General features: G+C 43.5%; 1 protein-coding gene across 1 annotated transcript in view; it reads right to left on the bottom strand.

The window, feature by feature from the left end:
* Positions 1–3,101: 3,101 nt before the first annotated feature.
* LOC127383079 (calpain-8-like) overlaps positions 3,102–13,014 on the bottom strand; it is a 30,613-nt gene continuing 20,700 nt past the window's right edge. Inside the window, exons 11-21 of the mRNA XM_051615468.1 lie at positions 12,849–12,860; positions 10,990–11,201; positions 10,389–10,425; positions 9,658–9,723; positions 9,114–9,171; positions 8,518–8,582; positions 7,240–7,308; positions 5,860–5,938; positions 4,841–4,957; positions 4,163–4,221; positions 3,102–3,292 (exon numbers count right to left, since the gene is read on the bottom strand). Of these exons, the coding sequence (XP_051471428.1) occupies positions 3,269–3,292; positions 4,163–4,221; positions 4,841–4,957; positions 5,860–5,938; positions 7,240–7,308; positions 8,518–8,582; positions 9,114–9,171; positions 9,658–9,723; positions 10,389–10,425; positions 10,990–11,201; positions 12,849–12,860 (798 nt within the window). The 3' untranslated portion in view covers positions 3,102–3,268. The remainder of the gene's footprint in view (positions 3,293–4,162; positions 4,222–4,840; positions 4,958–5,859; positions 5,939–7,239; positions 7,309–8,517; positions 8,583–9,113; positions 9,172–9,657; positions 9,724–10,388; positions 10,426–10,989; positions 11,202–12,848; positions 12,861–13,014) is intronic.

Genomic DNA, 13,014 nt, shown 5'->3' with positions numbered 1-13,014 from the left:
GCCAGGCCGTTTGCTGCTCCTGGTCGCCACGCTCCCCAGGGGCTGCTTCTGCCTGAGGGGGGTCAGACCCCGTCCCTTTGCCTCTGCCCACAGCAGTCAGAGCTGCTGCTCCCCAGAAGCTCTCACTCCCCGCCCAGGGACAGGGGCTGGGACTGACTCCCGCCCATTCTCTCTCTCTCTCACCTCCTCTTGCCCGGTTTTGCTGAGGGTTTGCTTGTGGTTTAGCCGCTGCAGAAGGGGTCCAGCAGCACGATCCCTCACTCTGGTGTCCCTCGCCTCAGTGGCTTCACCAAAATGGGAGGATGAGCCGTTGACAGATAACTGCATGCATGCAATGGACTCTTTTTATCCTCCCAGCTCATAGGCAGAATCCCAAATCCATGTGATCTTCTTGCGCCTCAGGTATGTGTGCTCTGGCGAGAAGCTGGTGTCAGAAGCTGATGTGGTAGGATTTATACCCACGGGAAGTTCCTCTATAGGCAACCACAAGACAATTAGCGCACATGGAATTGAGATCTCTGAACACTGTCTAATGTGAACCACACTATTCAGGAGCAATGTAGAGTTCAAGTTTTCATTTCACAGGGCTGCCGAGCAAATTAAGACATTTCTATGGGAACGTGGAGAGAGAAAGGAAAGATCTGAAGAGCTATTGCAGAGTTTTCATGGGGGTGTCTTTTGTCCCACCTTATTTATAAAGTGCTGAGGATGCCTTGTAGCACAGTTTTCATAGTGACAGGGAATGTATTACAAATTCATGAACCTTTGTGCCTTGCCTGCATTATGATTCTCTGTGACTGAGCTACTAAAATCCAGCAGGAGCTTCACAGCTCTGAAAATGAAGCACAGCCAACATGCAGGGTATGAGTGCAGAGAGACCAGATGCCTAAGCCCTGGCTCAGCCCACCATGCCCCACTGTTTCCACAGGAGCTGCTGCAGGTGTTATAGTCAAAAGGCATTCTAGCTCCATCAGGTCTAACTGGGAGAACTGGTGAGTGCAACCATTTGTTCAGCTTGCAACACAAGGAAGAAAAATAAGGTGGACAGGAATAATCTTTTTGCAGATGGGTCAAGTAAAAAGGAGGAGTGCATTCAACCCCATGAAAAGGCTTATTTTTGAGCGGTTGTTCTCTGAAACCTGACAGTCAAGTCCTGTGCTCACAGAACAAATAACAGAGGAGGTGGCTTCTCTGGAGCTGCCTGCTTCCCAAAGATAAAGGAAGATGGAGTGCAGCACTCTGTCCATCCTCTATAGGAGATTGAGAGTCATTGAGATAACTATTAGAATTATTGTGGTGGGGGCCTCTTGTTTGATATAAAGGGAAAAGAACTGGGAGCATGCAATGGATTTCTGCATATATTTGAGAACTGGAGAGAGGCCTGTCTGTGATCATAATTGGAATGAACTCATGAATAGTACATGTGAGCAGAAAGCAAATGTGAAGCTGCAAGCAGTTAGCTCACCCTGCTGCATGGTTAGCAAGGAGATGTGTTGCATACTCAAGATATAGGGCAGGGAAGGACACATTCATCTTATGGAGCAGATAGAGCATTCATTAGAAAATTCTCAAGGTTTTGGAGACCTCAGCTTGCCCCAGGCAGCTCTGTCTTCCAGGCAAGTGAAGGTAGGCAAAGCAGGCAAGTATCTACCAGGCAAAACTGGTGGCTACTTCAGAGCTCTGTATGCATGTCCTGACCAGTGACAGGTGCACAGGAACAGCAGGGGAAAACTAAGAGTTACCTCACTGTTTTTATCCTGCAATCTGAACTAAAAAGTATTCATTTTGCTTTAACTGGGGGAGGACCTCAAAATGAGAGCAGCAAATACCATCTACTAGAAAGGCAGATCCACGAGTTGGAACAGGTCACGCATCCCTTTTAGTCAGCTTTAGCCAGCACCAAGAAGAAATGCTGGGAGATGTCAAGCAGAGTCTTGGTGGTTGTCACAAGGCATTTCATGTTCAGAGTCGGGAACCAAACAAGAGCTTTCTTCCTGCTCAAAGAAAGAGCTTAGAAACAAGCAGGCAGGGAGACAGGTCCCTCTCAAACAGAATGGAAGACAGAGGGGGATGGAGTGTTGGCCTCACATCTGCCCTGAGTGAGTCTGCCTGCACTCACTCCTTCTGCTCCTGGGGAGAAGGGTCAAAGACTTCTTGTCTCATCAGGTCATTACCATGAGTCCCATGAGTCCCAGAAATATTTTCTGATTTTTAAAAAAGACTTCTAGATTATCTTGCCTGTATTGTTGCACTATTACTCTTAATAATACTGTGACCTTAAATGCAGGGAGATTTTCTTTAAAGAACAAAGGTTTTACAAGACCTTAGGAAAGTATCACTGTTAGCCAGTGACTCTTAGCTTCAGTTTCTTCTTTCCATCTTCTTTCCAGTAGCACATCCCTCACACTCTCAAATTACTGGACCTCCTGCAGGTGCATTTTATGTTCCTCCCCTCACACTTGGCTTTATGATTTTCTGAGCTCCAATCATTCACTTCCTAGAGCTCCAAACTCCACCTCGGGGCACTGAAGTACACATATGGGCAAGCACCCTTAGGAGAAAAACTCAGCTGAAATAACTGTAGCAAATTACCTATGGCCTTCCATCCTTGCTCCCTTCCCTGAGGAAAAGTTCCTTGTGGACAAGTGCCAGCATTTTTTGCCTAATTCCCTGCTCATCCTTGTGGCTGTGTCTCTGCCCAGTTCCCCTGTGCTCTCAGCAGCTCATAATCTGCAACCAAGATCCTCATCCTCAACTTCTGCAGGTGCTCAGCAGAGCCCAAGTGGATATCTGGCTGGGAAGGGAGGTAGCCAGAGCAGCAACACAAATTTTGCCCTTGCTCTGAGCATGGGTTTCTCTCTGTGAAACATATGCTGGACATTGCAGGCAATGGAGATCACTTCCAGGATTTCAAACACTATTAAACTTTGATGCACAGTCCAAAGTCAAAGTAAAGCCACATGGATCCACCTGCCATTAGTCCAATTTGTAACATTTCAGAGTGAAACACAGAAATACTCTTTGGGTAGGAAAAATAAAGAAGTTTAGGCTTGGGTTTGTTGGGTTATTTTTTTAATTTGTTTTTTTTTATTTAAGCGTGTATTTATTTTATAACTGACAAGAGATCACTTCATCTTTAGTGGACTTAAAATAACTTGCTAGTAACAAAAAGGTTTTCTCTCTGCTTTTTATAACAAGAAGAATCTGAATGAGTGGTTCCATGTTCAGAAGAGCCTTGGAGGTCTCTGCTGAATTCATCAACCATGGTTCAAACCAGTGTGCAGCATAGCCACTGTGGGAGAAACAGAACAAGGAGTCAGGCCACCTGGAGGGTCCACAGGCTGTCACTGGGGCACTATACTATGGCTTTGGGAGAACAAGCTGGGAAAGGCTGGAGCTGTGTTCTAATCTGTGGTACATGTGGGAACGATCTGCTCTGGAACTTTGGGGAAATTTATTGCCAGGATCAGCCTCACACATTGCAAATGAGGTCTCTTCTGAGGGAAGACCAGCTCTCCAGAGCAAGCTGCATGACCTTTGAAAAATCTTAGTGTCAGAATATGCAATATTTAACTAACTGTGACTGAGGGTCACAGGGCTTCTTAACCATTCTCCTCTCTTTGAGACAGTCTTCAGCTGAGAGGACTAATTGGATGGACCTCGTGGGGCACCTTTCCAGCTGTTTCCTGAGATAAATTTGTAGACTCAAGCTGATTGCTTTTATTACAGCTTCAACAGAAGAAATTTGCATTGAAAACAATGTGGGGGGAAAAAAGACCTGACATCTTTAAAGGTCTCTTTTAATTCTGGCAGGTTGATCAGTACATTCTCTGCCAGGCAACAACAGTACCCTGCAGTGTGTTTTCTAATAAATTGACCTCTGCCCTCTAAAAGTAGACAGTGAAACACACTGTGTAAGCATCTTCTCCAGCAACCTTAGGGGTCTTGAATATATCTTTACTTTTTTACTCATATAAAGCAAATGTCCATTCTACTAATTAAGACGGGCCTTCTGAGCTGAAGAACCTTTTCACATAAAAAAACTTTCCCTTTCTAACATTATTGAGCTTACCACTTATAATAGTGATTTTAAATAAATACAATTTTGCATGGTCCATGGCTGCAACTTAACCAGATAGTCTTGCAATCTGACCAGCCTCACCTCAGCCAGAGAGAGCTGGACTACTCCACTCTTGTCTTTGTCCAGAAGGTGGAACACTTCTGGAAGATAGAAGAGGGGGGAAAAATTGATATAAACCACAGAGTTTGGCATTTAGAGAATGTCTGACAAAATGTAGAGGTCTGGCTTTTTGCCGTTATATACTGGAAATCTATAATGGTTCTGAAAGAGAATATTACAGGTGTTGTTCTTTCCTCTTAACAAGTCATTTCTAAGCTGCCTCACGGGGTGAAATAGTCAGATCTAGATCAGCAAACTGAGAGCTGGCAGCAGGACAACTATAAAATCTGATGCAGTCACATCTGGTATGATCCAGGAACAAACCTGTTGATCAGGTCTGAGTAAGGAATGTAAATAATAAATGGTAAATTTATAGCAGCTGGGACAACTTGGGGGCCAGAGCACTGACCATGAAGTGCAGACGACTGTAAAGCAGAAGAGCATGGTAGGTTATGAAAACATGTCCCCTGCCCTCCATGGTCATACAGCCAGAAAGTCTGCTGCTGTTTCTCTGCTGCTTTCTCCAATGGACACAGTTTTGCTGGCATCCTCAGGTTTCCATGCAACTTGCTACACTCAGGGTTAAAAGACACCAAATACTTAACTAAGTCCCAAAGTTCTCAGGAATTGCCTCTGGCTGATGAAAGGAGAGGCACTTACTGAAGAGGGTCTCCAAGCGGATCATACAGGCCACAAAGCCGTCAAAATCGATGGTGAGTTTGCTGCAGGCGTAGCGTGTGACAATGGTGTGCTGCACCTGATCGTTGAGAGTGAAACCTGAAGGCACGGGAGGCACATGAATCACTTACACAGCAGGTGAACATGTTGCCTTAGATGTGACTTATCCATGCAGCTGCAGGCAGACCTGGATGAAGGACTGAGGACTATTCCTCACAGAAGGTCTGTTGGACTCCGACACCCACCAGTGCTGTGGGTCCTTTCCGAAGCCCGTTGTGCTGGGTGAAGAGAGGCATAAAATTCTCCCACAGCATTTTGTCAGACTGCATATTTCACATTGTTTCACAGCATAACCAGTCCTGTGTTCCCCAGATAAACTCCTAATTAGTGATTCTTGGTGCTGCAGCTGAATAGCAGTAATTGCAGCAAAGCCAGTTGCTCACATAACACATTGGGCTCTATTCAGGCCTATATTAGTGCTATTTCTGTCTCTGGCTTGTTTACATAGACTTCATCAAGCACAAGACAGACAAAAAACCCCAACACAACAGTGCTCCTCTAGATGTCCCTGAGCTGGCAAACACTGCTCCAAATAGCACACATCAGAGACGATATTATTGGGGCATGCCTTGGCTTGCACCTTCTGTAGTAGAGAGAAAAGTGGTGGGAGGAAATAACTGAAAAGAGGATTTGGACATAGCTCTGGAAAAGAACTATTAGATTAGGAGATAGGCCAAAAATAGAGCAAGTGCTAATCAGATGGATAAACAATGGACCTTGCATGGACAAAAATATCCAGGGTTCATAATGCAAAGCAGAGGATGGGTTTTAATGTAAATAACAGCAACAGGACAGTATGTGACTGTCAGGGAGAATGGCACTGGCAATGCTGTGATCTAGGAGCCAGGAGGGAAGCAAAGCCATTAAAGGTTCCATTGTTCTTCCAGTGTTTGGCAGTGGGACTGCAGTGATCCCATGGTGTCCAGGAGCAGAAAACTCACCCGCCTCTCTCAGGGCATTTCGCATCTCATGGGAGTCAATGGTACCAGAGTAGTCACTGTCCACTCTCTTATAGATTGCCTGCAGCAGAGGAGCAAGGGAATGTGGAAATGACTTTTCCATGTGCACCCACACAGCAGTGTGAGGGTGCAAGCATGGATAGGCAGACTTTGGCTTTCATGGCTGGGTAACAGCAGTAGTGAAGACATCGTAACACAAGGCTCATCAGGAGGTAGCAGTCAGAATGAAATAGCCTGGGATCCTCAAGGGTTTCACCTTGGTTTGCATGCCCATGCCCTGCCATCCTCCCTGCTCCTGCAGCTAGGTTAAAACCAGGACATTGGTGCCTATCCCTGCTTCATCCTCTCTGCTGTGAGGATACAGCTTCAGGTTTCTGATGTCTGGGACAGGACTGCCCCTACCAGCCCAAGCATCTACTCTTTGACGTGTTAATGAGCAAGGGAACTGTTTCAAACAGCTACTGGCAAGCAAGGCAGACTGGGAAACACATTCCCATGGGCTGGCAGCCTGCCTGCCTTCATGTTACATGGTGGCAGACAGGACATTGAGGAAAAAGTCCTATCGTTTGGCAAGGACTGCAAGGGACAAAGTCCATTTTGCTTAATATTTCAGATGAGATGACAGATGCTTCTTACTGCCAGTAGTTTTATTATCCAGAATTAGAAGCCACCCAGTAGTACAGCTCAGACTGGAATTGGTTTTCAGGGCTTGGTCTGCCAGCACCAGCCTCAGGACAGAGCCAGTGCCTCTGTCTGAAGGACAGCTGAACATCTCATGAACCTCCAGGGCAGATCCTCTGTGCTGATCAGCATCAAGCATGGTAGCATAAGTCTTGCCTGAAAGGGGTACTGTCAAACAAAGCAAGTCCAATGGTGACCTTCCATTAGACTGCTTGATTCTGGGTGCACTTCTTGGGATATTAAACCCTCTATCAGAAAAATAACTGGGCACTTCTCCAAGATTTAAAAATTATAAAGCCAGGCATTTGTACGTCCTAGAAACACATGGCTTTGTGCTTGCTGGTTCTCAGCTGGCAATGTAACATAGCAACAGCAGAGACATATTCATGTGAGCTTTAATACAGCAGGCAGCAGAGAGAGACCTGTCTTTGCCAGCAATGAGAGAGGGTTAGTCTGGCTTTTCCTAACGTATTGCACATTATGGAGAGTGTTTGGGCCAAGTTTAAAGACAATCTGTTTGCGACTTTTTAAATCAGAGGTGTTTCTGAGTCTTGGAACAAACTCCAGCCATGATAAGGAAGGTTTCCAAGTGTATCTGCCTGTGGTGACTTAAACCTATCTCAGTTCTGGATCTATCCAGAGCTGAGAGGGAAGAGGAGAAAGTCAGAAAGAGTATGTTACCAAATACTTCTGAATCTTCATCCAAAGCTTTTTGAATTCTATAAGTTCCAAGGTGCCGGATCCATTGGTCTGGAGGTGTTAAGGCATGGTTCAAAATTCAGTTCTCCTCTATCCTTTGCAAAACTGGAGAGCAACCAGTTCTGATAGAGCACTCATCACAGTGTCACCACATAGTCATTCTCATTTGTAATACATCTCCACCTCACACAGACGTGCCCACAGTTTTATATTCACTTAGCTAAAGGCATGCCAAGAATTTCTAGGCTATCTGCACTCTCAAGGAATGATATATGGGATTGCTAAATATATAAGCACAATTAGATCCACTCACATTTTGTACAGTTGACAGTAGATTAAAGCCCTGAGGGAGAAAAAGAACTGGTCTCACAGCCGACAACTGTTAGAAAGTGGAGACAGGAGCTGTAAGTGAAAAGATTCAGTGACAGGCTACACAGTCTTCTTCCATGTCTTTCAGGGCCTTGACCATCCCTTCCCACAGAAAATTATAGAGAAACAAGAAGCTGCCTCACATACTGCTGTACTTTGACTTTCCCAGTTGGGTTTGGGAGGCTGTGGAGTGCAGGGCAAAATCATCCTAACAGCCAGTGATCCCCAAGATCCACAGCTAATCCCTGCTGACCTCAACATGACCATATCATGAGACCAGCATTAGTGTCATCTTGGCAGCATGGCTTTTGACCATCCCAATGCACTGGCTACCTTCTCAGCATGTCAAGGGAGTACTGGGCAGATGTGTTGACCTCTCATTTTCCCTTGGCTACACAAAGCTTATTAGATCCCACATGTCCTACAAGCTACATAGAAGGGATGGAGGCACAGCATGTACTTGTAACCTTCTCCCTCTGAACAGACTCTCTGGCCTGTCTCTGCTGCTTTGGGCTCTGTGGTCTATAAGCAGTACCTGCCATAGAAATGGAAGTTTAAGGTTCTGCTTAAAGCCTGCCTTCTGCCAAGCACACTGTGTATGCATGAGGAACTGCAAAGCTGCAACCAGGCAGAAGGTCCCTGCTTCTCCTCCCTGCTATTTTTAGCAAAAAGTTTGAGCAACAAGAGATGCAGAGCAAGTGAGAGAAGCAGATTATGATTAAATGGTTCAGGTTTCTGCTATCGTGAGCTGATAGAGCTGCTTGGCTGAATGTTGTGCCTTCAGCCATGCACCTGGACAATGGAGGTGTAAATGTAACCTTATAATGTCAAAAAGCTTTGCAAAACAAATCCAGAAACTTTAAAGGTGATTAAATGATGTTCAAAAGATACATCTAGAAGGCTGATCATCTCTCTGCAAGTGTTAATGTTGAATCCATCGCTTTTAATATCTTTTCCTGGGGGAAAAAAAAAAAGCAAAAAAAAGGTAACAAATCCAGGTCAGAAGTACTTTTAGAAAAATATTTTTCTGACATGTCCACAACCTTGAAATCTGTCATTGCTTCCACTGCTTCCCTTCAGTTGATTAACATGGGTTTTTTTGGCACAGGGGCAAGGAATGCTATTGGATTTGGGGGTGGTAAGCCTCTATCTGTCCACTTGGACCGTGGTGGTCCTCCCAAGAAGTTTCAGGGAGCATAGTGCCTTTGCAGGACATCAGCTAGCAGTGCTTGGAAAGGGAGCACCAGATGGCATTTTTTTCCCAGCATATTAGAGGTTCAATAAGCCAGGAGAAACTCAGCTGGGGGTGGACAAAACTTCATTTTTTCCTCACCCTTAGCTGATAGGGCTGGGTTTTGCTAGCACTGATTCCGTCTGTCTGCTGATGGCACAGATGCCCACTCTGACAAAAAGGGCAACTAAATGTCTCACCATTTCAGCACGTGCCTTTCAGCTCTATTCAATGGGAACTAAGTAGCATTACTTACTCTTCTCCAAAACCCGGTTTAGGATAGTTTGAAGTTCAGTTGCAGTCACTTCACAGTCCTGGATAGAAAACACACTTTAGGTGTTAGTTAAAAAAATTGCTTGAAACAAACTACATTTATTTGCTGTCAGACATCCAGAGACTGTTTTCCTTCCACATCTAAGGCATGTTAATCTTTAGAAAGTTCAGCCAACAGTTTTCCAGTTCCCAGGGCTTCTAAACAAAAAGGAAGGGATTGGCCAACTAGGCAATCATCGGAATTATATGCTAATTCCACAGGTAATTTATTTCACAGTCCTCATTCCCATCACCCCTATTTTCAAAGTTATTCCGTGCCCTGCATTACTGAAGGCACAAATCACATTTTGCACCAATAAGAGGAACAATGTAGTAAAACTTCTCTATTGTAAATTAAACTAAACTGAAACTGTAACTTAATAAAAGGGGAGAAATGTAAGGTTTTTTGAAGGCTGGACAGGAAGGCAAATATTTACACAATCATAGAAGAGAGGTCCGAGTCTTTTTCTTTCACTTTAATCACTTACCTCTCCAGACAGCTTTTGAAACAGAGTCTTGAACTCATCATCTATATCCTTGTTATCGACAAGGGGCTAGAAAAAAGAGATGACCAGGAGTGTGTTTTACAAGGTTGTTCTAGAAAGTGAGTTTGGCTATTGTAAAGCAGCTTTACAGGGAACTGTTTACAGCAAGGGAAAATGAGCACTTACTCTACAGCAATGGCAAACCAGAGACAGTACTTAAATCAAGACCAGCCCTCATTTGGGTGTTAATACTTTCTAAGATTGATGAAAAAGTTTTCTTCTGTTACTAACATAGTTTCATAAAATAGCTGAAGTGAAAATGTTGCTGCACCTGGCCACAGCAATTCAGCAGTTCCTTGGAAGGCTGCTTTTACAGTTTCTCTAAGGCTTCAGGAACACTATTTGTTTCTATGAAAAGGCTCATTCAGTGCCCTCCCTGACTTCTCCTACCTTTACTAGATGGAAGGACAATATAATGTGCTCCAGTCCAGGCTACAGGAGTGCAGTTTCTGTGCCATATGGGCCCAGGTACATGAAAATGCATGTGAAACTAAGCCAAAGAAAAATGTAAAGAATCCCCTAACAAGAAAAATAAATATTTTTTCCTGAGCACAAACACATACTGTAATTTCAGCTCAGGGAAAAAATAAAATTCTCACTCCCATTTTGCCTCCACATTATAAAGGAAAGTCTGCTAGAAGGAAAAAAATTATCTGCCCAGTTAAGACATTTACCTCATATGGATTTGCAGCTACCACATCACCAATCATTCTAAGGAAAGAAATGGGGGGGGGGGAAAGCAATCAGAAATTATGAGTCTAGTGTGTGGCCTTAAAATAATAAGTAAAACAAGCTGGTTTAGCATAAGGTGTTATCAAAGACACAGAACAATCACCCAGGTTTTCTGCTTCTCATGCTCCCCCATCCCACCTCCGTCTGTCTCACCTCTTTGAAGGTCTTTTCTTTGGGAGATCCAGCCTTGTTGTGCTTTTCTTATATCCAGAGTCCTGTTTTTTCATTCAATGGCTAGCATAGATACAACCCTTTTAAAACCATCTCCTCATCATCATACTCCCAAATCTTTCCCTTTAAAACTGTTGGAGCTTCTCCTTCACAGACCTGAGGGATCTAGTTACCCTCCAGTGCTTACCATTGATGTGGGTGTGCCACATATGATAGCCTACATAAGAAAACAGGTCCTAGAAATGGGCCTATTTTGCTGATTAATTCCTGGTTAAGGGAGAAGATAGAGCACAGAACACGGGAGCGACACTTGACCTTTTCCCTTATCTGCTCCAGCAGCAGAAGAGGAGGCTTTACAGAGAAGGTACGCACTGTGTTTTAGCCTGCTTCTCCGAAAAAACTCGCAGGCAGAACTCTCCGTTTTTGTAAGGCTCAAAAGTAGATGGCACAATGAGGTACTCCCCCAGGGGCAATTTGATGCGGCTGGAGACTTCACGCAGGTTGACGTAGGGATCAGAGCGGGCTGCCGGCTGATGCGTCGCGAAGAAGGCACGGCTCGCATGAATCTCTGTGGTATTCTTCAGCTGTGGGAAATGTGGCTTTGTTAGGAACCATTTTGACAATTCACCGGTAAGCCAGTCACCCTGTTTCAATCTGAGTGCTTTAAAACCACCTGTATTTTTTTTCTTTGCATAAAATACTAAATCCACAAGTGATGGTATAAAAGATAACAACCAGGCTTCTGTCATGGGAAACAGGCAGATAATTAGAAATTAACAGGATCTTTCTCTATAAAGATTATCTTTTCACATACCTCTTTATATTATGTGATACAAAATAAATAAAAGTATCATCATGTGTGCTCCTAACTGGCCAAACTAGTATCTGCTGCACTTAAATTTAAATTTTAGAAGGTTTTTGAGCAATTTACGGTATGAGATTAATCTTCTAATTGTATAGGAAATGTAGTGTATAATTACTTTAAACAGACAGAAAAAAACTGTAGACAGGACAAAGTAGCAGTCACAAGGGTGAGACTTTTGAGGCCATGTTCGATAATTTACCCAACTTCTATTAGTAATACTTAGGGTATTCCTTTGGATTATGTGGAAAATAGTACTTAACTTTTCCTTAATACCAATATACTCTTAAAAGTGAAACACTGCATAGTGTCCTAAAAGAAAACACTGATGTAAGAAGAAACAGTAGTGTGAGAATAACTCCTCTGCTATAAAACTCCTATTCATGACTTTTGCTCCACAGGGATGTCTTTCAAAAAGTGTGATTCAGTGATCCACAAAAGTGCTGTGTGGTTGACACAGGGTGGGGAACATTGCATGCAGATAAGGTTTCTGGCTGCCTAAGATCAGAGCATTCAAAGATGTTATCAAACATTTTACAATAATCCAGTTTTTCTGTTGTAAACTGTAAACAACTGTGTTGGGTTTTTTTTCCCTCTTTTGTTCTGAAGATAAGATTGGATTTAGTATTTATTCAACAATCCCATCCTTTCTCCTCACTCAGTCTTAAGCCAAGTGGGACTGCAAAGATTAAGAAACCAGATCCATATCTTCTTCAATATAGAAAGTTCATTTTCCCTTTGCATCTGCAAGGCTGTTAAAAGAACACAGTTAATTGCTATGTGACCACACATTCATTTACTGAGAGAGAAGAAAAGGGCTGAAAAGCTGAGGAAAAAACTGTCAGTGCAGACTGCTGGATGTCAGTAATGAGTATAGGCTCTTCCTACTGTCAGACACCCCTGGGGTCTCTTTCTTCAGGAATGAAAAGCCTCTTTACCTCAGTATTGACATCTGGGAGGATTAGGGAAGGTTGAGCGGGGGTTTGTTCATCACCAGGAGCCCCAGCTCAGAACTATGAAAGGAATAGCATTTCTTCTAAATAACATTAACCTACATTTTCTTGATTTTAGAGTGAAGAGACTGTTTTCCCTTCATTTGTATTAAATATACGAATTCTGACCTCTGTTATAACAAACTTAGTGGAAGCCAAATTTCAACAAGTGTAAATGAAGTTAAGATTGGGACTCAGATGCTTATAATAAAGCCTTGTGCCCCAGTGACTGGGAAATGGTTATTCAGAACTGAGATATTGGTTGAGTGATCCAAGAAGAGCTGTCTTTAGGAAGAAGTTTTTCTGGTAGCTAAATTGTCCAGTGAAACAGGAAGCATCCATCTGGAGGCTGGAAGTCTGCAGCAGAGATTACATACCTCTTCAGGAATCTGAAAGGAAGAGAAAGAGCCAATGTTACAGGGGTGCTACGTATCTGCTTCTATCATTAGGAAAAAAAAAAAATGGGGGGGGGGGTTGGGGGAAGTTAGATAAAGTCTCCTTTGGGTGCTTTTTAAAAAATTCTATTTACAACCACATATTGTA

This window comes from Apus apus, chromosome 3 (assembly GCF_020740795.1).
Source record: "Apus apus isolate bApuApu2 chromosome 3, bApuApu2.pri.cur, whole genome shotgun sequence".
Taxonomy (NCBI): domain Eukaryota; kingdom Metazoa; phylum Chordata; class Aves; order Apodiformes; family Apodidae; genus Apus; species Apus apus.
The sequence above is the reverse complement of the archived record's forward strand: the minus strand, read 5'-3'. Positions and strand labels throughout refer to the sequence as shown.